This window comes from Paramisgurnus dabryanus, chromosome 1, assembly GCF_030506205.2.
Source record: "Paramisgurnus dabryanus chromosome 1, PD_genome_1.1, whole genome shotgun sequence".
Taxonomy (NCBI): domain Eukaryota; kingdom Metazoa; phylum Chordata; class Actinopteri; order Cypriniformes; family Cobitidae; genus Paramisgurnus; species Paramisgurnus dabryanus.
Window position 1 is genome coordinate 25,894,096 of NC_133337.1, and position 25,505 is coordinate 25,919,600.

At 34.6% G+C, this 25,505-nt stretch overlaps 1 protein-coding gene and 2 long non-coding RNA genes across 3 annotated transcripts; 2 read left to right on the forward strand and 1 right to left on the reverse strand.

Annotated features, from left to right (window-relative positions):
- The first annotated feature begins 8,768 nt into the window (after positions 1–8,768).
- Positions 8,769–11,981, forward strand: LOC135779266 (C-type mannose receptor 2-like). The gene is made up of 3 exons (XM_065290002.2): positions 8,769–9,128; positions 10,912–11,256; positions 11,385–11,981. The coding sequence occupies exons 1-3, from the start codon at positions 8,810–8,812 to the stop codon at positions 11,747–11,749; spliced, it is 1,029 nt and encodes a 342-aa protein (XP_065146074.1). The 5' UTR covers positions 8,769–8,809; the 3' UTR covers positions 11,750–11,981.
- Positions 11,982–13,427: 1,446 nt separating this feature from the next.
- On the reverse strand, positions 13,428–17,009 carry LOC135779287 (uncharacterized). The gene is made up of 4 exons (XR_010544739.2): positions 16,928–17,009; positions 15,973–16,040; positions 15,452–15,589; positions 13,428–13,875 (listed from the first exon to the last, which is right to left on the reverse strand). It is a non-coding gene; the product is annotated as an uncharacterized lncRNA (long non-coding RNA).
- A 3,164-nt stretch (positions 17,010–20,173) lies between these two features.
- LOC135779286 (uncharacterized) lies at positions 20,174–25,071 on the forward strand. Its single transcript, XR_010544738.2, has 4 exons — positions 20,174–20,301; positions 20,531–20,618; positions 20,774–20,828; positions 24,702–25,071. It is a non-coding gene; the product is annotated as an uncharacterized lncRNA (long non-coding RNA).
- Positions 25,072–25,505: the final 434 nt, after the last annotated feature.

The window sequence follows — 25,505 nt, forward strand, 5'->3', positions numbered from 1 at the left end:
TGTTGAGTTTATGCATACGGTAATAAACTCCTAATTGTGAAATAATTTGCTATGTACCATTTCAACATAATCCGAGTATTTGCTGTGTTAGGTTTGGTGTTGAATGTCACGTTTGATTTCAATAAACACTTAAAGTGTGAATTCATCCCAAAGTTACAGTTTGATCATAAATCACTTACCCCGGTTGTCTTCATAAACCATTTTTAGGTATTTTGATGAAAAGTTGTGATTGTCCCTTAAACTGCAGTTAGATTTTTTTCCAATCAAGCCCTGTAAAGAATGAAAGACATCGCCAAAACGTTTATGTGCCATTAACAGTTCAATTATAATATTATGAAGTGACAAGAACACTTTGGTGTTAGCCTGGGTGCCAGCCGATCTTAGCCCCGCCCACAACATTTTGAGGAACGGGAAGATCGGTCTGGAGTTTCACCGTTGAGTTGCTACTATGCTCGACCCAAAGCTGGTCGACCAATCAAATTGTCAGGGCGGGCTTTATATGATGATGGACAGATGATCAGTAACGTAAATCAACCACGTCACCAAAGAGCGCGTGTGTTGAATCTGTTGTTTACAACGAAATGGCTGCCGCGGTAGAAATCAGATGTGTGGACTCTGACATTGAGTCTGTTCTAAAAGATATCGACAGAGCATTGATTTTAAAAGAGGAACAGAGAAACGCGAGCAAGGCATTTGTTGATGTTTTTGCCGTCCTACGGGATTCGACAAAAGTTGTCGCACTTATGAAAGATCAAGTTAAAGAAGCAACTGAAATGGGTATCACGGCGATGCAACTCGGTGTGCACGACGAGATGGATATAACAAGCAAACGTAATGGGTATCGTCGTGGATGAAGTTCAACTAATGTACAAATGGTAAGAGATAGTCTTACTGTATGACTTAATGTGATATAAATGAAATGTTGTAAACATAGTAGGTGTTGATGTACGTTCGCAAACTCAGACTTGTAGTGTGTGTCGTAGCGAAATAACTAGCAGTTCGGTCAAGCTGCAAATACGTCATTTCAACATACGTCTCACACCCCGTTGCTCTGATTGGTCGTAGGTCTATCCAATTGAGTGCAGAGGCATTTTTCGGTTGAGACACGCCTCATAATTATAGCTCAATGGAGCGGTATCAGACTCAAATTCTGACTAGAATTGAGTATGACAACGTCAGGCTACTTTGGTGTGCAAACAGTTTATTCTTCTCCTTGGTCCTTCACAACACGTTCATGAGCAGACTTCAGCGCCCGGTGATGATGTAGTCAGCATACAGACACAGAATACACTGGCAGATTATTTGTGCATGTATACGGCTGTTTGAGTAATGTTTACAATGTTTGCATAATTAAATACAATAAAGAGGGAAAAAGGATGGCAACTACGTCAGCAGTTCATGGTGCATGCGGTGTAGTCTGCTCGTAAATTGAGACATTTGCTGAGTTGCTAAGTTGAAATACAGTCCTGCAGCAATGCAAGAGGCACTTTTAAAAATGTTTAATTTAATCCTACAAACTGGACACTTTCCTGAAACCTGGAGTACAGGTTTAATACACCCGCTATATAAGAACGGAGACAAATTTGACCCCAATAACTACAGAGGCATTTGTGTAAATAGTAATCTAGGGAAGACTTTCTGTACTATCTTAAATGCTTGGATTCAGGCCTTCCTTACCAAACACAACGTCTTAAGTAAAAGTCAGATTGGATTTTTACCAAACCACCGCACCACAGACCACATTTACACACTACAGACGCTAGTCAATCAACACGTTCATCATAAAAACAAAGGCAAAGTTTATGCATGTTTTGTTGACTTTAAAAAAGCATTCGACTCGATATGGCACGACGGCTTATATTATAAAATTCTACAATCAGGCATAGGAGGAAAAGTATATGACATCATTAAATCCATGTACTCAGAAAACAAGTGCGGAGTTAAAATCGGTGACAAAAGAACAGAATTTTTCAGTCAAGGGCGTGGGGTGAGACAGGGCTGTAACTTGAGTCCAACTCTATTTAACTTATATATTAATGAGTTAGCAGTGTTACTGGAACAATCCAGCACACCCGGCCTCATCCTACAATAACTCTGAGATTAAAGCTCTTCTGTATGCAGATGATCTGGTACTATTGTCAGACACTGCACAAGGTTTACAGCAACACCTGGACCTGCTGGAGAAATACTGTCAAAACTGGGCCCTGACGGTCAATCTGAAAAAAACTAAAATTATGATTTTCCAGAAAAAAGCCAGATTACAGGATAACAGATACACATTTACTTTAGGAAACACTGCACTAGAACACACGTTACACTACGACTATCTTGGGTTAAAAATCAGCGCATCAGGCGGTTTTGGCCTCGCGGTAAATGCACTTAAAGAGAAAGCTAGACGAGCATTCTATGCCATCAAAGGCAAATTTAAACAAACAGACATTCCTGCTACAGTTTGGTGTAAAATATTTGATAGTGTAATAATGCCCATAGCTCTATATGGTTGTGAGGTTTGGGGTCCACAATGCCTAACAGATTACTCCAAATGGGACAAACATCCAATGGAATCCCTGCATGCTGAATTCTGTAGAAATATTTTAAGAGTTCAGAGAAGAACACCTACTAATGCATGCAGGGCTGAATTAGGCAGATACCCCCTAATAATACACATCCAAAAACGCTCCCTTAAATTCTGGTCACACTTAAACTCAAGTCCCCCGAACACACTTCAATATGAAGCCCTTAAAACTCAAGAGAAGAGACCTAAAACCAGTCCCATCTGTCAACTGGCTCTAAAACTCCAGACCAGCACTAACGAACGCAAACAAACCACGATAAACCAAATCATTAAAGAAAGTCAAACTTTATATTTGGATCATTGGGATAATGAAAGTAAAAACCAAAGCAAACTAGAATGTTATCGGGCACTAAACAGAAAATACAGTCTGTCAGAATATCTCTCCACTGTTAGAGATGTAAAGCAGAGACGAATCCTCACTAAATACAGACTCAGTGATCACAGTCTGGCAATAGAGAAAGGCCGACATAGACAAACATGGCTCCCAAAAGAAGAGCGAATCTGTGTCCATTGTGACAGTGGTGAGATCGAAACAGAGACACACTTTCTCCTTTACTGTGGTAAATATAAAGAGCTTAGAGAAAAACACTTTGACAAAATCTCAAAGCTCATACCAGAGTTTCATAGCTCTTCAGATTCAGATCAAATGAAGATGTTACTGGGGGAAGACAGACACCCATCAGTTGCTGCTAAATTCATTTATCAGTTACACACCATCAGAAATAATCCACAGCCCTGATCTTGTACAGTATTTTTATTTTACCTCTCATGTGCCTCCATAAATGTACATTTGTATACTTCAAATGTTTATATTTCAAAGTCTACTTAATATTGTAAATATCTTCTGATTCTATTTTATTTTATTCTATTTACAGTAGTACTTCATCCATCACCCAGCACCTTACCTTAATTGCACCTTAATGTTTGTTAATATTGTGTTATTGTATGTTTCTTGTTTTATGTATAATGCTTTGGCAATATTGTAAGTGACACAATCATGCCAATAAAGTTCTTTAAATTGAAATTAAATTGACAGGGGTAGCTGCAGCTTGGAGTAATAGGCGTGGCAAGAGGTAGGGGCGTGGTAAGAGGTTTCTCATTGGTCAAATGAGCTGTCTTCTGGCAACTGCGTTGGCCAATCAGCAATAACCATAGTTACACGTCATTTCCTTTAGACGGAAAGAAGGCGGCGGAGTAATACATATGTAATATAATTTGTTGGTCTCTTGCTTGACATCTGTCAGCTTTGGTAATTATTTAATTGTTGTTGACACATGTTACTGCATTTGCATCGAAGACATCAAGAGTCGGAGATTTATATCAATGTCCGTTCTGTGCTCTCAGTGTTTTATACTTTGTGAATATCAGAAGATACACAGTCATTTGCAAAGCTACAGACTTCGCGCGGTTCGTTATGAAAGGTCTTCACTGCGCGTTATAGAGATAGAGAGTTTGATGGTTTCTGTTCTATGGATTACTACTACAGTATGAATCGGCGAAGGAATGAATTTTGACTTAGAACACAAGCCTTTGAGGACAAATTCAATTGACGTTTAAAAAAATTAATTGTAAAAATGACTACTGAATAAATGTTTTTTTTTTTTTTTGTGGATAAAATGGTGTTTGTTTTGCTTAATTGATTAATGTCATCTAAAATAAGTTTATTAAACCGTTTTTACTGTATTTTGTAATTATATAGTCAGTGTTTGATCAAACACGTGTTTATATGTATGACTTTATACAGCAAAAACATTTGCTGTACCATTATTATAAAATAACATTATTTTTAGTTTGTATGTACTTTAAATGAAAGTACAACATTTTTTAACTTTAAAAGTGTCAGGAGACATTTTTATCTTTAAAATAATAATTTGTTTTTTAATTATTTTTTATTTAATTATTAAGTTTAAGTATACAGACAATTCAAGTGTAATGCAATAAAAAACGATGAATACAAAGCTCAAAATGTGTAAATCAGAGAATAACAAGTATAAAATGAACAATACAAATTAAATACAAAAATAAAAGTTTAAGAATCAGGGTGTTATAGATATTTCAAAATCTTTTTCTTTTGTGATCTCATGTTTGAAAGGGTTTCAAAAGTATACTGTGAGATCAGTCTTATAAAAGGTAATATTTAAAAGGGTTTCTTTTATTTGTCTTATGCATATAAAATAAACTTCGCCAAAATAATTTAATTATATAATTTTGTTTTTCAGAAAAATATGAGTTTTGGAAACAAAGTAAAATGTGAGGTTCTAAATTCTAATTCTAGGAGTTTAAATTGTAGGAATATCTATTTTAAAGTCAGTCCAAAATTAAATAGAAAAGGGGCAATACAAAATAAATGTTTAATATCTTTTAGTGATGTGTTACAAAAAGTTAATTTATCACAAACAGTATGAATGTTTTTTTAATGATTGATCCTAAAAAAAAGTCGCGGCGGCGATGACGTCATGTAACCCGCGTCATACAGAAGGTTTCGAAGGTAAGGTACTTTTAAATGTATTCTATCATTATTGCTATTTTTACAGTGAACAAAATATATTTTGTCTTTTATAATTATTTGTGTAATTATAGTGATTAAGTTTATGGCTCGCTTTTATGTGGATCAGCAAGCTTTCGCGTCCAATTGAAAAGACCTTACGGCACGCCCCATTTCTATCCGACCTCATGGCACGCCCATTGCTCCAGGCTGCAGTTACATCTACTTGCGTAAATTCACACTGAATTAAATCACGAGTTTTTGTTTTCTTTGCACCCAAAAGTGTTCTCGTTGCTTCATAATATTATAATTAAACTACTGCACATGGACCTTTTTGGTGATGTCTTTCATTCTTTTCTGAGCTGAATAACATCGCTAATAACGTCACAGTCAGTGTTTATTACCCAACGTAATAATTCACTGCTGCACATCGGATCCTAATCACACTGCTGGGTCTTATTTCTGTGATAATAACCCACGTTATACTTTACTTAACCTGACACTGCTTAGGAAATAATGTTGTGAAAATAAACTGAAATGTGTCTCCTCAAGTGAAATAATAACCCAAATAACAAAATAGCTGTATGTGTTCTCTATGCACTTCTCAAATCACATAAAAAACAACTTGCTCATTCTTTATGTTTTTCAACATTTTAGGATATAATCAATCTCGGTAAACTATAGGATAACAACACACATGTAACTGTGTGAATTATGTTTAGACTAAAAACATCTGTATTTAATCATTCAGTCTAGTCACTCTTTAGGCTATGTTTACATTAATGCGTTTATGCTTTAAAACGCATTACTTTTGCTACGTTTACGCCTTTCATCTACACTACATCACCGTTTTCGACCCTCATAAACGGATTCGTTCGCAAACGCTGAAGACCCTGTTTTAGTTTGAGAACTCAAACGTTGCTCTGAGTGTAAATGAACGTAGACGGAGTCTTATGTAAACGAACAGCTGATGTTAACCTGACAGCGCATCATTTTCAAAGTAAAAATTATTTTATTCATGTAAATTTTGGTTTGCAACAGAGGTTTTGCCAAAAATAGTAAACATCTACCAACCAGCTATTATAAACGCTATATCGGATTGTTTTAACATGTATCCTTATAGATAATGTCTCTTTTATATTAATGTTTGAGTATTGTTGGGTTTAATGTGTTTATGTTTTGTTTAAATTTAGTTAGCTTACGAAAGCTAGACTGTAATTTTAAACGCCATATAGGCGTTGCAAAGGCCAATATGAAGGGAGAATTGTAATGGGTCAGACATTATTTTCCAGTTTAATGTAAGTTTTGTTTGCTACTTTAAAATGAATTTCGTTTCGGATAATTAGTCTCTTAATTTTAATCGATGTTTTGTTGATAAGTTTTGTGAATATAAATTAATAAAAACAATAAACTCAACGTCATTAATATTTAATGCTCGTTTAGTCGCTTGGCTTTTAGCTATTTGTGTGTTGCTAGTGGAGGATGTGCACGGACCTCGCACACTTTTAAAAATTAATGCAATAAGCATTTCTGGTAGGCTAAAGCAATACTTCACTTCATACTATGTTTGATTGAAGTTTGCATTTGCTGAAATTTATTTTTGCTTCAAGTTCGCTACTGTTTAGTACTGTTCACTTGAATGCTTTCTTTTTAAATCATAAAGACCTTTCTGTTTAGTTATAAAATCAAAATTAACCTATTAATCATATTAATATGTTGTAGGGGGGAGCTAGAACAATATAAGACTTTCCCAAACACATTTTTATAGGTTCAAAAATAGTGTCTGTTATAGTTGCCAGCAAAGGACCCATGTATGACTTTTTGTCAATATCGCACACCCCTAGGCTGCATAAACGTGCAAAGGTAAGCTATTATTAGAGTAATAAGTTATTTTACACTTTTATGCGCATGCCCAGTTACGTGATTGGTCATGTTTCATGCGTTTATGGTGGTGTATAGTGTGGATGAAGATTCTTTTTTAAATGCCAGTATAAACGAGGATCGTTTTCATTTTAAAATGCCGTTTTAAAACGCAAATGCTCTAATGTAAACATGGCCTTAGTGTGCAAAAATGTTCTTGTGTCAACTCAACCAGACGTCCTCAGCTGATTTTTCATCTGGAGAAAGAAATTACCTTAACAATCGTTGTTGCTACATTATATGTCAATTGTGACCGTTTAAATATGAGAAAAAGCACTTGCTGTGATATTTTTCATGTTTGCATGCATGTAATTCAATCGGCAAAGGTCCTCGAGCTGGGATTCAAACGCAGGTCGCCAGAAGTGCGTCTGCACCATATACTGTAGATTTAAAATGGCTTTATTGGCATGGTAAAGAAGGATCTTTACATTGCCAAAGCATAGAAACATAAAAAAAAGGAAGGATAAAGGGATAGATTATATCCATGAGTCTGTTGTATGCTAAGGTGATAAAGTCATGTCTTTTGTGCAGTGTTATTCAGTGTTTTGTTTTTTTTCCCAGTCGTGGTTCTGCTCCACTTGTTGTCATTTTTCCATGACAGGACCTGACAGACAGGTTTGGGCTTATTGAGTTTCCTTCCAGTATGTATGGTAATTTGTCCTTTTGATGAATAATAACTTTGCATAAAGCTGATTCTTATCTTATAGACGAATGTCAGAATGCAGATCTTTATGGTGTATTACAGTTTTTGTTGGAATAAAAGCATTTTACTGTAGAATTTGGCTGTTTTTTCACAGCAATAGTTTACAGTCCTGCCTCCCCAGCTTAAATGTCAAACTACACATAAAGGTTATAGGGTACAGATGGGGTGAATGTTAAATGAAGAGAAAAACCTGAAGAGAAAGACTTTTAATTTATTTGTATAGCAAAGTTTAACATCAGTGTCTAAAGCAGCTTTATTAAGAAAACAACTCCAGAGAAGTGACTTTAGTGAGAAAATCTCTGCTTTTATAGACAAGCCTGAAATACATCAGTATATGATTGTTATTTTAAATATATTTACTAAATAAATACATCACACCAACCTAAGACGTATATTTTAATATATTTTATTTACCGTGTTGTTGTGACACTGACTGTTCATATGCAAATGAAAGCACTTGCACCTTATTTTAGATTTCTGTTTGTACTTTTCTTGAAACACAGCAGGAAGTTATCTGGATGAATACACAAATAAACAGGAAATGAATTATGAAAATGAGTCTTTATAATTAAATAATCAAATGATGGGAGGTGTTGAAGATGAGATATAATAATAATAACATCTAAACACACAGACAGAGAAACAGAAGATTCAGGAGAGAAACACACAAACTCAGAAGTAAGAACTTTATTTACTTTAAAATAATATTTATGATATCACAGTGTTTTATAAGGATTGTGTATTAATGTTTAATGATTATTAATGAAACTTTATAAAGAATTGATGAAGAGTTACTGAAGAGTTAACTTTTAGCTTCAGTGACTTTAATATCAGATTCTCATCTTTATTTACTACACATTAAAATAGTTTAGACATTTAAATGAATGAATTTATTGTGATGATCAGAATTATGATCAAACAGAATAAATCAACATCTGATGTTTTCAATGTGTTTGTTTTTCAGAAATGGCTCAAACTTTATATTTCAGCGTTCTTCTCATCGGTGAGTTTGTGTTTGTGGTTTTATGTTTGTTTTATAATCTCATGAGATTTGACTCAAACTCTTTCTTTCATAGCTCTCTGTTCATTATCTGAATGCATTCAGCGCCGCTATCACCACATAAACATGATGAAGACCTGCACTGAAGCTCAGAGATACTGCAGAGAAAACTACACAGATCTGGCCACAGTCAACAACATGAATGACATGAATCAACTGATGAAGAGTATAGATTACAGTCTGATTAACAGTGAGTATACTGGTGTCTGGATTGGACTGAATAGGTCAAGGGTTTATAAATGGAAGTGGTCTCTGGGTGATCCTGTGAAATATACAAACTGGTCTAATGGAGACTCAAATGGTTCAGATAATTGTGTTTATATGAGAGATGGATCATGGCATCATCAGGACTGCAAAGTGAACATGAGATTCATCTGCTACAATGGTGAGTGAAGCTTCATAAAATAACATCAAACCTTCATTTAACAAAACATCGTCAGATGTAACCTCCAACAGGTGAAAAATTTACATCTGACGATGTTTTCAATATTTTGGATGTAAATGTTAATTAAATCATGACAAACAATATCATTGGAAAGGTCTAAGCCTCTAGAATACAGATATCATCAAAAAAATAAATTATGTAGGGAGAGTAATTGATTCATTTATGATAAGAGTGTGCCTCAAAACATTGATAATCCGGCTAAATGTCACTGTCCCACCAGCGGGACGACTACAATTATTCTGTGTTTTGCATATAATTTCTTATCTAATCATGTCAAACTATATATCATTGGAAAACGGTAAGAATGTTGTTTTCATTTGTCATCATATTTTGGGAAAAGACTGACATAATGCGAGTCATTTTTTAAAAGGTCACAGGCCCTCAAAGGGGGCCCACATTGTTTTTATATATTTATTTGAATAATACCCTATTCTAAACCTAAAAAACCCTGACAGACTATATATAATTAGAAAGCTTAAATAGTGTAGTTTTAATATATCATCACCATTTTGGGAATAAAATGGTGTTGTGAGAGTCATTTTGTAAAAGGTCATGGGCCCACAGCTGGGGGCCAATTTGTTTATACATATTTATAACGGTAAACCACTACTCTAAACCTAAAATCATGACAAACTATATATCACTGGAAAGCTCTCAGAATGTAGTTTTCATATTTCAAGGTAATCTGATGATAGAAATAATGTAGTGAAAGTTTTTTGTTACATGACCCCCCCACATACCCCATAGGAATGCATATTAATTATTATATATTCATAAAACTATATCCTATTATAAATCTTCAATTTTTTTACAAACTATATATTGTTGGAAAGCTCTAAGAATGTAGTTTTCATATTTAAAAACCTTTTTGCATTAATAATAGTGTGGTGACAGTAATTTATTAATTTGTGACAAGAGTATGCAGCAAACTGTTGACAACTAGTGGCCATTGTTGGTACAACCAATAAAAAGTGTGACACAAACCTCATTTTTGAGATTTTAACTTGAATTTTTGATCACAACCACTTGAGACTTATTGCTTCGTGTTTACATCATTTCATTTACATTTTTATGTCATTGCGTTATTTTTTATTATTAAAATTAATTTAAACTGCCATAACAATTTTTAGAAACTTCAGTGAAAAACCTTGTCTTCTTTAAACTTCTGTGTGACGCAAATTAACTTTGTGAAATGTACCATTAACTTAGTTATATCACTCTTACTGTGGGTTTACATCAGATGCGAGTTCAACGAGTTCAACGATTTGGGCGAGTAGATTACATACAAAGTTAATGCAAAGACGCGATCAGTTAAAAATATTGGACTCCAGCGAAAAATTCGCATGACACAAAGTTAAATCCCGCAAGTAATCTAGAGCGAGTAACGTGATGCCCCACATTTGGTGTGTACATTGCTTTATGCAGGGTTTACACCAGACGCGGTAGACAGTGTACAAAATGCAAATGGTAGTCAGGTTGTGCCAAAAAAGTTAAATATATGATATCCACTAAATATACTGCCTGTTTTGTGTTAAAAGCAAAGGTATTAAAATTCAGAAATGCCCATGAATGCATTCAAACAGGTAAAGAGAGAAGCATACACACTGCAGTAACTAAAGAGTTTAATAAGTAAAGAGTAAAGAGATGTGAAGATTCACATCTATACTGTAAGTGTAGTAAGATTCAAAGGAAATCCTGAAACAATCTTTATTTTCTTAAACAGAGAGCAGTAAAGGATTCGTCATTGAAACATCTAATAAAATATGGAGAGAAGCTCAGAGGTTCTGTAGACAGCATCATACTGATCTGACCAGTGTGAGGAATCAGATTGATAATCAACAGATTCAGAAGATCATGAATGACACAAACATATCTCAAGTCTGGATTGGTCTGTTCAGTGACTCATTTGAGTGGTCAGATGAGAGTGAATCTGGATTCAGAAACTGGGGTTCTGATCAACCTGATAATCGTGGTGGTTCTGAGTATTGTACAGCAGTCAGTGTGACAGATCAGGATAAATGGCATGATGTGCCTTGCAGTTTCTCTTATACCTTTGTGTGTCATGAAGGTGAGTAATAAAAGTCAATGTGTGTTTGATGACAGAAGTTTCTTCATTATTAAAATGATCTCAGTTCAGTGTTTGTGGTGTATGTTTGTTTTGATCTGATGTGTAGTTTGTGTTTGTTGTGTGTTCAGATAATCTGATATTGATCCAGATGAATCTGAGCTGGTCTGAAGCTCTGAGATACTGCAGAGAGAATCATGTGGATCTGGTTTCAGTTGATTCAGAGAAGATTCAGTTCATGGTGACTAAAGTGATTCATGAGTCCTCTACTGACGCCGTGTGGATGGGGTTACACTATTATTGCCAAATGAACCTCTGGATCTGGATACGAGGAGAGGCCGTGTGCTATCAGAATTGGGCTCCAGGGAACGAAACAAAACTGATGGACTGCAACACTGAACACAGAGCTGGAGCAGTTCAGTCTGGAGGAGATCATCGCTGGATCAGCCTTCCTCAATCTCACAAACTCAACTTCATTTGCATCAGAAAAAGATAAAGAATAAAATCATTTGTGTCTATCACTTCATTTTTGTTCTTTGTTATTTTTTTGTTTTGTTCTTTAGCATTTGAGTCATAACATATTACAGATTAAATACAACATTATGCCTTAGTTCAGAATCATTCATGTATAATAGACAAAAATATTTTCTATGTTAATCTCCTGACACAAATATTTTCTTATGTTTCTTTAATAACTGTTGAATTATATAAAATGAATGTGTTAGTTATATTTTGTGGGTTAAAGTTTATGATATTTACTCATCAGATGTCACTTCTGTTTTGTTTTATGTGTGATTAATAAAGATTATGAGCTCATATCACAGTTTAATGAGATTTATTTCTGGATCTTAAGTGATTCATAGTTCTGAGAGTTCATCTGATTATTTTATCTCTGACACAGAATTTCCTGTTTGTGTAATTAAATATAGCTAAGACTGAGTTTCATTCATGTGTTGATTAATAATACTTGATAATACCAGCACTCATCTACAACACTAAAGGCAGAGAGTTCAACTAAAGCAAATACTGTTCACCATAATGATGACTTAAAATGACAAAACAGCAACATCTAAACCTCTGTTCATTCTTAATAACAGCACTGTAAAAAAAAACGTTTTTTTACAGGTAATATTCTGTATATTTTTACAGAATTTTCCAATTTTTTCATTAAACAGTAAAATGCTTTTGTTTTACAGATATTTTCTGTTATTTAAAGATTTACCATTAAAATGACAGTATTTCCTTGTAATTAACAATCACATCAAAATTATGTTTTTTAAAGGCAATTCATACTATTTTTACAGATCAAAAATGTATTTTCACAGACATTTGCCGTTAATTTTCACAAACATTTGCCGTTAATTTTCACAGACATTTGCCGTTAATTTTCAGACATTTGCCGTTAATTTCCACAGAAATTTGCCGTTAATTTCCACAGACATTTGCCGTTAATTTTTACAGACATTTGCCGTTAATATTCAGACATTTGCCGTTAATTTCCACAGACATTTGCCGTTAATTTTCACAGAAATTTGCCGTTAATTTCCAGACATTTGCCGTTAATTTCCACAGACATTTGCCGTTAATTTCCACAGACATTTGCCGTTAATTTTTACAGACATTTGCCGTTAATTTTCAGACATTTGCCGTTAATTTCCACAGACATTTGCCGTTAATTTTCACAGAAATTTGCCGTTCATTTTTACAGATTAAAAAATTATTTTTACAGAAAATTTCTGTAAATGTTTTATTGGTATATTTTTCTGTAGAAATGTAAGTAAAATTACATAAATCAGTAAATTTATAGTGTTTTAAATGTATCCCTCTTCAGCATTGAAACTTTTAGGGTTTTGCTCTTGCTGCAAAGTAAGACCACGTCCACTGTTAACTCACATTCCACCTCAATCTCTAACTGGTGAACATTGTTCAGCAATACTACAACATGACTTCATCAAATCCACTTCTTTGGTTTTGTGCTGCTTGTAGCTATACAACTTGACTAAGAAATGTTTTTGGAGCTGCAACTTGTGTCATGGTAGCCTACACTGTAAAAAAAAAATACTGTAATTTTTTTTAACTGCTGTAAATCATTTCATGTAATGTAAACTAAAACACTTAAAATAACAGAAAATTACAGATGTAGCCAAATGCATTTTTTGTTTAATAGTCCAAAACTTTCCAATGCATTAAGATAATAAGTATTAGTTTCCAAAACTCTCCAATACAATGCAGATCACAAAATAAGGCTTTAGCCTTGGAAATACAACAACGAATACCACTAAGCACTGCAGCATTTAATTAACCACAAAGGAACACATTACTACATAGTGACCGAACTTCAGTCATAAATTTACAGTTTAAACAAACACACAAGAAATAGTTTTAACTGTGCCTACCTTTAAATTGCTTATCTATGAAGATAAACTTTTAAATTAAACACAAACTTGAAAATCTTGTCAGAGTCTCTTCTTCAATTCCATTGGAATTAACTGGCAAGCCATTTAAAGTCCATTAGTTTTCGTAGCAGTGTTCATACATTTGGGTTCATTCCATGCCTTTATTTGTCTCACATTCCAGCAGCAAATTTTTGATCCAGTTTCCGGACTGATGCCCACAACTTCTCTGTTAAAAAAAACAACAACCAGAAGATCTTATTATAAAAAACCAGCATATACTAAAACAATAAAATAAAAATTTGCTAGAAAAAGATTTTAAAGTTTTAGTTCTGCCAAACATAAAAACTGTCCAGGGCAGTTCCTTTAATTCATACTGGGTTTATAACAATGCAGTATGGGTTGAAATTAGAAAATTATTCACAAATAGATGCACATTTACTGGTGAACTTGATGCACAGTACAAATGTATTTTACCATCCACGAACAAATGTCTTAAATTTGAATATATACAATTCAGAATTTAAATTAATGTGTATTGATTTATACAAATGGAGACATGTATGTGAATAAAAATGCAAAAAATGAGATGTGCATTTGTGGTTCAGGTGACACGCCTGCATTTATCCCGTTCTGTTTATTTGGATTTTGAGACTCATTTCCCCATGTAAAGCATTATATGAGCCAAATATAAACAACTATCGATGAATAAACCAAACAAATGCATTTCATTTTTGTGTCCGTAAAATTCAATATTCAAATGAATGTGCATAGATTTGTACAAACAGAGACATTTGTGAATTTCAGTGATTAAATTTTGTATCATTATATCACAATTTGTGCATGCAAAAATGCTGATGTGCATTTGTGAATCAGGTGATACATGTAAATTCACGTTTGGTTCATTCAAATTTTGCGACTTTTGTTGCGTGGTTTGTATTTAACCAAACAGGATGAATGCATGTACATCGCCTAATTCACAAATGCACATTGATGTTTTTGCATACACAAATTGTAATAAACTAATAAAAAATATAATCACTGAAATTCACAAATATCCCAATTTGTGCATGCAAAAACAAAACCACTAATGTGCATTTGTGAACCAGGCAATGCATGTGCATTCATCCTGTTTGATGCACATAATTAAATTCCAACACAAAATGAAACGCATTTGTTTGGTTCATTCATTGATAGTTGTTTGTATTTGGCTCATAAAATGCTTTAAACGGCAAAATGGAAATCTCAAAATCCAAATGAACAGAACGGGATAAATGCAGGCGTGTCACCTGATCCACAAATGCACATCTCCTTTTTTGCATGGGCAAATTAGGATATATATAAATACATAACAAAAAAAATTAACATTTTTATTCACATACATGTCTCCATTTGTACAAATCAATACACATTCATTTAAATTCTGAATTTCATATATTTAAATCTTATGGCATTTGTTTGTGCATGGTAAAATACAGTTGTAACGTGCATCAAGTTCGCCGAGAAATGTCCATGTATTTGTTATTTTGACTAATTTCAACCCATAAAGCAGTGGTTGTAGTGTTATAGTTATTAGTATCTGCTCTAGAGTTTGCACTTTTATCATAAACCCTTTTGATGCGTGTTCAGCAGGCACTCATTTTGACAATACACATGATGCACATGGTTCACATGACGCAACAAACACATATTTTGAATTTGCTCCCCTGAAAAAAGAAGTCACTAACTAAAAAACTTAACCTAGAAGTCAAAAAAACTTGCAAGTATACAATAGATATTTGTTAAGAGTTTATGCTCTGAATTACCTCTGAATAAACTCAAGTGTGCATGCAGCTTGATTCTGATATGTGTCTGATATGCCCCAAATGCCTCTAAACATGGGCCCAGGACAACCTTCTCTTCAGATGACAACAACATCCATTTGCTTGAGGTCATCAATTCACCTATATAAATTAAACTTGGATTAATAATGGTTGTGACAGTATGGTTCATGGCATGCACTGCAAAGAAGAGCTTAGTATTTCTGTCTTTTTTCCAGTCTAAATATATTAAAATTCTTAAATCAAGATGCAGAATATAAGATAAGAAAAATGACAAGAAATTTTGTCTAGCTTCAATCTAAATTAAGTGAATAAAAAATAATTTAAAATGATCTTTTTTGGATTATTCGACTATACGAAGAGTAAATTTACTTATTTACTTGAGCTCTTTATTGCAGTGTATGTACCTTGTGTAAACAACAACAAAAAAACAGATAACACTAGAAAAAAATTAATCATTACAAAAGAAAACAAAAAATAGTTTGTATTCATTGTATCCAAATTACCTTGGATGATCAGTGAGTGTAGATGAATCCGATAATCCTCATTCCATGTAAGCTGCAGTTGCTGCTACCTAAAAAAAATTAAACTATATTTCATATAAACAGGACATAAAAAAAAACTAAATATGGCAGCTTCAATTAGAAGGGACTAAGTATTCTTTTTCTTATTTTGGAAGTGAATGGGGCTCATTAAAGATTGGGTTACAAACATTCCTCAAAATATCTTCCTCCGTGTTTGAGATGTCATGAATATGAAGTGAAATGCATTTAACATACTATAATCTTGTATTACAAAATGAATTTAAGTAAAGCTGTACTCATCTTTCATACAAAGATGGGTTCAAATGTATTACAAGTGGTACCTAAATACATTTTTAAATTAGATTTTAGCATATTTCATATGTACTAAGGAACAAAAAATGTAGGCTATATTAAGTACAAAATTAGTACATGAAAAAAGAGCACTTTGAGTAGATTATAGAATTGTACTTGTCATTGATCAAGGTACTTGACTTCATGAGGCGAGGCGCTGCAAGAAACGACATATGGATGACATCAGAGTAACGCGAGAGCGATTTGAAATCAGCCTCTTCCGCAACATTTCTCGCGGTACTCTGATGTCATCTTTGTCAGTTCTTGCGGCGCTGCGTAAAGTTGAGTACACAAAAAACCTCGAAGCAGGACAATTTATCTATTACTTCTCAGCCTGAGAAATACAAGGTTTGGCGTGTGAGCGTGTGAACTGACTGAAATGCGTGTGTATCACGGTGAATGCGTGAGACTTGACTTGAGAGCCCTGTCTTCCAGCATGCCATGTGCAACAAACTAACACGCGCATATTACATCAAATTATATGCTATAGACTCGCCCAATAAATTCAGCAAAGAAACTAACGCTAATACCCAACTCTGATGAACGTCTTGTGTTTGCAATGTGACAAAATAAAAATATTACTTACACGATTGAAGAATTATCAGATGCAACAACTTCTTTCCACTCCGTAGACACCTGTCTGCGCATACTCGCAATGCGCATGTGCACCGCGCGCAAATTTGCTGATGACGTCGTGACATCACAAGTACTGCGCTATGCACATGTTGTCTAAATGTGTTTCTTATCAAATATTTTTGACAAAGATTTGTACATTAAAAGAATCTACATGCATGTTTATAATTCATTTAATAGGCTGCATTTATTGCAGTTATTGTAAAGTGCCAAAGCTTTTATTTCCAAACTAGTACCACAGCTGACATTTTCAATAAATACATAAAATAAAATAATAAGTGTCATTACATGTTGTCCTGTAGCATTTACATATTAGCCTATTTTAAAAATACAATATTGCAGACATACTGTAAAATTTGCATTTAGCATGCTCCCACAATTCATTGCAAACTACAGCAATGTAATTTTCAAATTATATAGGAGAGAGAGAGAGAGAGAGAGAAAGAAAACAGGGCTTAAGACAAATTTGATACAAGATCCACAACAACCATTATTAAAAAGTCAGCCTCTCTCACACCCCATTTGCATTCAAACAAAGCAACATTATCTGTGTATTTGTAATATGTAAACTCAATGGACACTCACGATTCTATTAAAGACTTAGACCTAGTCCACACGGACCCGAGTATTTTTAAAGCCGTGTCATTTTTAAACGTGGTTCGGCCGTTTGTCCACGCAAAAATTCAGTATCAGGGCACTAAAACCAAACATTTTTGAAAATCCCTGCCAGGGTAAGGATTTTAAGAAAACGATGGATGCAGTAAAACCAGGGTTTTTGCCCTGCGACGTCAGAGTGTGCACCGTTATCTGCTGTATTTGACATCAGAGGTTATATTGTTGCCTACTGGTGTGGCATGCTCTTGACAGTGCTTGATAGCGTGTTTTTGCTTTTTCATGTGGACAGAGATTTCTTTTAAACTGAGCATGTGTGAACAGGATTTGTTTGGAGGAAAAACTCAGGTTAGAAATACCCATGTCCATGTGGACTAGGCCTTATTTTCCTGCATTTTTGCACTGGCGGGATTTCAAAATGGCAAACTTAGGCCTTGTTCACACGGACACGGGTATTTTTATAACCGTGACTTTTTTACACCTTTCATCCACACAGACACGCAGTATCACGTCACTAAAACTGAACATTTTTGAAAACCCCTGCCAGGGTGTGTATTTTAAGAAACGCCGAGTGCAGTGTTGTTGTGTAGACAGTAAAACCGCCTTGCAACGTCACTTGTGTTAGGCTTCTGATTGGCCACGGTGGCTTTATGATTTGAGTAATATCACCGCCTGCCAGTGTGGCATGCTCTTGACAGCGTGTAATTTCGTGTTGTTCCATGTTCATGTAGGCAGAGATTTCTTTAAGCGAGCATGTGTGGAGGGGATTTTCTTTAAACCGCAGCAGGAAAAACTCCAGTTATAAAAATACCCATGTCTGTGTGGACTAGGCCTTAGCTTGGCCAATAAAAAATTACAAGAATCATTGTTGTTGCCATGAACTTTTATATTTATATCCTAATATAAACTAAGGTATTGTTATATGAAAACCCCAATTTTGTGATCAACTTTCAAGTATTACAAATAAAGGAAGTCTTGGACATTCAAAAAACATATGAAAAACATCATAAGCATTACAGGACAGAACAATCTTATTAAACTTTGATACCGAGCTATTTGAGGCTATAATACAACTCTACACTGAAGATCTCCACAGGAGGTTTACACAATACTCTCCATGATGGATGTACTTCTTCACAAATAGAGATTTTATCCCTTCATTTAGTATCTGTTTTTCCTTGCAAATGTCCAACATGCACAGATTTTACACACAAACGTTTTTCTTTGCCACATTATGAAAAACCAAATCCCTGTCAACAATGCAGTCTGGTTTATATTACAACTCATCCATTTTTAGGGGTCACCTTCAGCTCAGGCAAGTTCTGGGGTGTAAAACCATCTACCAGGGCTGAGTTCATACAGGACATTAATGCATGGCGCAAAGCATCCCTAATACACTTAATTATCCTGCCCACAGTTCTCAGAGATTTTAATTTAACCTGTGCAGCAAGTGATTACACAGTTTGTGTAATCATAATCATAAACACACAATAATCATAAAGCACAAGTAATTTTTACAGTTTACCACACTTTTGTTATTTTTCAGGCTGTTTACCTAGTGACTAATAAAAAGTCTCATACATGAAATTATCTTGTATGAAATTGATTTGTCCATGTTGAAAAATAGGGTGGATGATGTAGTGAAGTATAGGGTCAACAGTCATAGGCTACAGGAGAAACCCCAACAGAACATTTGTATATATATATATATATATATATATATATATATATATATATATATATATATATATATATATATATATATATAGACCATTTCACAAGATGTAAACAACACTGGTCCAGAAGCACTTCCTGTTTCCGTTTTTTAACACTAGATAAACGTTGGGATAAAATAAACCAACAGAACATATAAACCTGAATTAACTGAAGTTAAACAAACATCTTAAAGATAATAATACATGTGAAATAAAAAAATAACTCACAAACTGTAACAGGAAGTGTTTCAGGACCAGTGTTGTTTACATCATTTGAACTGGTCTATATATGTATGTATATATGTATATATATATATATATATATATATATATATATATATATATATATGTATGTATATATATATATGTATATATATATATATATATATATATATATATATATATATATATATATATATGTATGTATATATATATATGTATATATATATATATATATATGTATGTATGTATGTATGTATGTATGTGTGTGTGTGTATATATATATATATATATATATATATATATATATATATATGTATATATGTATATATATATATTATATGTATATATATGTGATTGTAACTTTTGTTGCCTTTTCAGACTTTGTTTTGACAAAGATCAAAAAATTTCCACAGAATAATAAAAATAACATTATTCTAATTTCAACTCCATACAACTAACATTCACAATTTTATTCAACAGCACACTTTATGCATCTCTTGTTTGTGTGTGTATGTGTGCGACACAGATTCAAATTTGCCGCCAATTCCCGCCCACAACGTCGAATGTGTCGTAGGTCGTAACAGTCGAATGAGCAGCAATGATTTGGTCACGTGTTTTAGAAGTTTGAATTCACAAACGGATGTCATGCGACTCCTCAACGGGTTTGCTGCGCGGATATCTTCGATTCACTGCTTTAGGTGAGCCATCCTCGGATATCATGGAGCTGCATTTGCATTTTGGAATAAGGAATATGTTTTCTCCTGCGTTTCGAACGAAGGTAAGAGTGTTTTCAGTTCAATATAAAAAGTATGCATTTGTAACTGGTGTGAATTATTTGAATCGGTTTTTTTCCCTATATTGTATTATTTTCTTGAATTTACTGGTTATACTCCGTTTTATAATTAAAATGGGTTAATGAACCTCAAACAATTTTGTTCATATCATTGTTCACAAGGAAGAGAATATAACGTTGAATTAAGGGAACTTTTCTTCGGGTCTTCGTTTAGGGTGGGAACGTCATCGGATCGGTGCAACATCTCCCGGGTTTCTCCATGTACAACGTGTGATGGTGCTTTTCTCGTAGACGTTTCTCTGGTATGCTGAGTTTTATCGTTCAAATGCATATTTTTGCTCAAGGGCTCAACAGCATTTGATCGTGTTGGTTGTGATGAAGTGTTGAAGTTTTTAAGTGTAAGCACATTATGAATTTCATAATCTTATAATAATCATGTTGCGCTCTGTGTCTTCAGGACAGACAGTGAGAGAGAAGCCGTTGATCCACTGATGATGTTGGTCTGTTTACAGGTATGTTGTTTGTTTAATTATTTTTCATGAAAGAAAATAGGTCTGATTAACTGTTAATAAACATGCATTGTACATCGTGTTTTAAGAATCCATTTGAATGATATTTTGTGCTGTGCGTGACGCACGTGGTCAGGCCTGCACATGATGTAGGTAGGTGCTAAATGTAGTAAATGTTTCATTTGGATGTTTCTCATGTCATTGTAGTTGTTTCATTAGAAGGTTAAATCATAAGAATATGAATTAATAACATATTTCAATGTAATCTAGTATATTTAATGTTGCTATATAACGTTACTTATAATACACTATTAGACTGCATTAAAGGAGACCTTTGGTCAATTTTAACATTTTAGCTTTGTTGTTTGTAAATGGAGTGCTGTCAGTACAGAGAACAATTAATGCAATTGTTGTTGGCTACACTGTGTTATCCTCTTTTAAAATTTGCACCCAGTTGACTAAAATGGGCCCAGTTATGTTCTTTAAGCCTCTTTAACACCCTGAAAATGTTATCACAAGTGCCCAGCAATGTAAAGTGTTTTCTTCTGAGTGAACACTGTAAATATGACTGCGGTATATGTGAAAGGTATGCATAAAAATGATGTTAATTCAGCCAGCTCGCATACCTCGGTTTACTTCCCGTTTTCTAGTGTAGTCCACATTAATCGATTGTTGAATTCGAATGATCCAATATGTCAAAAAAAAAATTTATTCCACAAAAAAGCTATTGCCGTGGTTATGTCTATAGTAATGAATATGTAGCAAGTAAAATAGGCCGTAACTTATGGACATACATAACCACTGCAAATTGTTTTTTTGTGGATTGCATGAGTCGACAACTGATAATTTTTATGCATATCTTAGCAGAATAAATCCCTTTACATTGCTGGGCACTTGTAATGACATTTCAACGGTGTTAAGAAGCTAAAAGCACATTTACAACAGGGCTGCATTCAGCCCCGACAAAACGTTGCACCCTGCAACACCCTGTTCTAATGACGCAAGAGTTGCAACTACGGTAGCTGAGAAGGTCATTCCTTATGTCTTTTAAATGTTATTTTTTAAATCCATTGTACGAGCTGTCTCTTTAGTATCGCGTGTTTGCTGCAGTTATGACACACCCACCAAACAAGAGAAAATGTATCTCAAACCGCGTTGCATACCGGTGCACACCGTTTTCAGGAAATATGTTGTTCAACCCGGAAACTGTAGCTAAACGTTGCACACTGTTTTAAACTTGAACGTGCCCCAGCCCCTGTTTCAGTAAACAGGGGGCATATTCTAAAAAGGAGTTTGATAACACTGTAAGCAACAGCGATTGTTTTCATTGTTCTCGGTACGGACAGCACTCCACATCTGCAAACAACAGAGCTAAATGTTAAAATTGACTGGAGTTCTTCTTTAATACGAATGTTAATGTGATGTTTTATAAGGAAGATAAGAGATGTATATATTGTATTCCGTTTTCTTTACTTGCATGCATTTCATTATTATTTTTTATTGTCTAAGTTAATATCAGTTTACCTGGGCAAGGCTGACGAGTGCATGCACGTTGCTTCTCTAGTGGATGTTTCTTAGAGGCTGTTTACACTTGGCATTAACATGCGTTTTCGTTGATCGGATCACAAGTGGACGACGTTAATGCCAGGTGTAAACGGTGTTCAAAACGTTTTGAGCTCGTCCACTTTCGACCACTTTCAACCACATCCAGAGGTAGTCGGAACCACTTTCGATCGGATCTCTTTGGAGTTGCGGAACGCACATGTGGTTGAATGTGTTCGAACAGCCACACGCGACCGCCTTCTCTCTGCCCATTTATCTAATCTAATATACTAAACACAAGTTTTACGTCTTTTTTTTTTTTTACTTCTGGCGTGAACATACGGTGAACAGCTCTATTTTTAGCCTTTCATTGATACAACTTAAGGGGGTGATCTCCGTAGTTTCGTTTTGAAAGCGTGTGAAAGTTGCGCGATCCCATTTCATCAATTGCGCTGAAAATTCAGAGAAAGCTCTAACATATACAAAACACTGTGCAGCATGTTTAATTAAACACAAGCAGCGGACTCCGACATAATATTAGTTTGCGTCCATATAAACTCATAATTACTCCCGCTCGGGTTTGAATGACAGCAGAGACACTCGCCCACAGTCTCACAGACCATCCCCTCACAGTATTCAGGACAGAAGCGGTCGAAAGTGGACAAAAGAGACGGATTTAAATACCAGGTGTAAACGTAATGTGTTTCTCTCGTGAAGTGAAATACGTTTTTTGGGCACATGTGAATGGGTGTTTTTGCTACTGCTTTATAATCAGTGAGGCACAAAGCAAATCTTGAAACAGCGTGAAACTATATTTGTGCAATGTGCGCATGTCAAATGATCAAATCTGAGGTAAATCTTGTGTCATATAAACAGGCACATCATTCCGATCACATTAAGTGTTCATGTAAACACTATGATAGGAGGCTAAATGTGTCCATGTAAACGTAGCTACTGTTAAGTGATCCTGTGGTCAAATAATTATAATATTTTGTATCATTAAAGTAAACTTTTTTTTCTTTAAATCAAATGATATATTCACCACAGTATTGTGGTCAAACCTTAATATCAATCATAATAACAGGTTAAGTGTTTCCTCCATTAATGAGTTTGGAAATTTTAAAGAATGCTTAAAGGAATAGTCTACTCATTTTCAATATTAAACTATGTTATTACCTTAACTAAGAATTGTTGATACATCCCTCTATCATCTGTGTGTGTGCACGTAAGCGCTGGAGCGCGCTGCGACACTTTGATAGCATTTAGCTTAGCCCCATTTATCCAAAGGTATCATTTAGAGATAAAGTTAGAAGTGACCAAACACATCAACGTTTTTCCTATTTAAGATGAGTAGTTTTAGAGCAAGTTTGGTGGTACAAAATAAAACGTAGCGCTTTTCTAAGCAGATTTAAAAGAGGAACTATATTTTATGGCGTAATAGCACTTTTGGGAGTGCTCTGGCTCCAAACCAGCACCAGCTCTCCCTTGGTGGAAAAGGGGTATCAATGCTTCCTCCATGATGAGTCTGGAAATTAAAAAAATGCATAAAGGGACACTCCACTTTTTTGAAAATATGCTAATTTTCCAGCTCCCCTAGAGTTAAACGCTCTGGGTCTGGCTGTACCACTTTTAGGATAGCTTAGCATAATCCATTTAATCTGATTACACCATTAGCATCGCGCTAAAAAAATTAGAGTTTCGATATTTTTCCTATTCTAAGCTTGACTCTTCTGTAAGTTACGTTGTGTAGGTTACTAAGACCAATGGAAAATTAATAGTTGCTTTTTTAAGGCTGATATGGTTAGGACTATACTCTCATTCTGGTGTAATAATCAAGGATTTTGCACTAATTTCGGGCACTGCGTAATATCACTGCTGCAGCCATGTTACGGCAGCAAAGTCGTTGATTATTACACCAGAATGAGAGTATAGTGCTAACCACATCTGCCTAGAAAATCACAACTTAATTTTCTGTTGGTCTTAGTACACGATGTAACTACAGAAGTCAAGTTTTACATAGGAAAAATATTTGAACTCTTTGTTTTTTTTAAACATGCATTGCTAATGGACTAATCAGATTCAATGGATTGTTAAGCTATGCTAAAAGTGGTAAAGCCAGACCCGGAAATCGGCTGAATGGATTCCAAAACGGTAAGAATCAAATGTTTAACTCTAGGGGAACCGGAAAATGAGCATATTTTTTAAAAAAGTGGAGTGTCCCTTTAAACTAATCATTACACTTTAAAGGTGCACTATGCAGGAGTTATTCATAGTTAATCCTAAACCTAAATGTTAATAATTTTTTTTAAATATTTCCTCCTTTTGTGATTTCAGATTATAGAAAAACCTGTGCTTGTGGATCTACATCGGATGACCATGGCAACCCAGGTGTGGAAATATTTGACTGTTTTTAATCTGAAATCTGTGTAATCTAAGATGGACAATTCTTCTGACACCATATGAATGCATACTGTCGTCTGGCAGAAGCTAGATCATTTAGATTATAAAGTTATATGTTTTTACACATGCATCTATTTGCTTCAGAAGGCCTTTATTAAAGGATTAGTTCACCTCAAAATGAACATTTCCTGATCATTAAAGGAATAGTCTACTCATTTTCAATATTAAACTATGTTATTACCTTAACTAAGAATTGTTGATACATCCCTCTATCATCTGTGTGCGTGCACGTAAGCGCTGGAGCGCGCTGCTACCCTTCGATAGCATTTAGCTTAGCCCCATTCATTCAATGGTACCAATCAGAGATAAAGTTAGAAGTGACCAAACACATCAACGTTTTTCCTATTTAAGACGAGTAGTTATACGACCAAGTTTGGTGGTACAAAATAAAAAGTAGCGCTTTTCTAAGCGGATTTAAAAGAGGAACTATATTTTATGGCGTAATAGCACTTTTGGGAGTACTTCGACTTGCCTGAAAAGTCCGCTCCACTTCTCACTCTCATAATGGGAGAGGGAGGGTGTTACTGCGCAGAGTCGAAGTACTCCCAAAAGTGCTATTACGCCATAAAATATAGTTCCTCTTTTAAATCCACTTAGAAAAGCGCTACATTTTATTTTGTACCAACAAACTTGCTTGTATAACTACTCGTCTTAAATAGGAAAAACGTTGATGTGTTT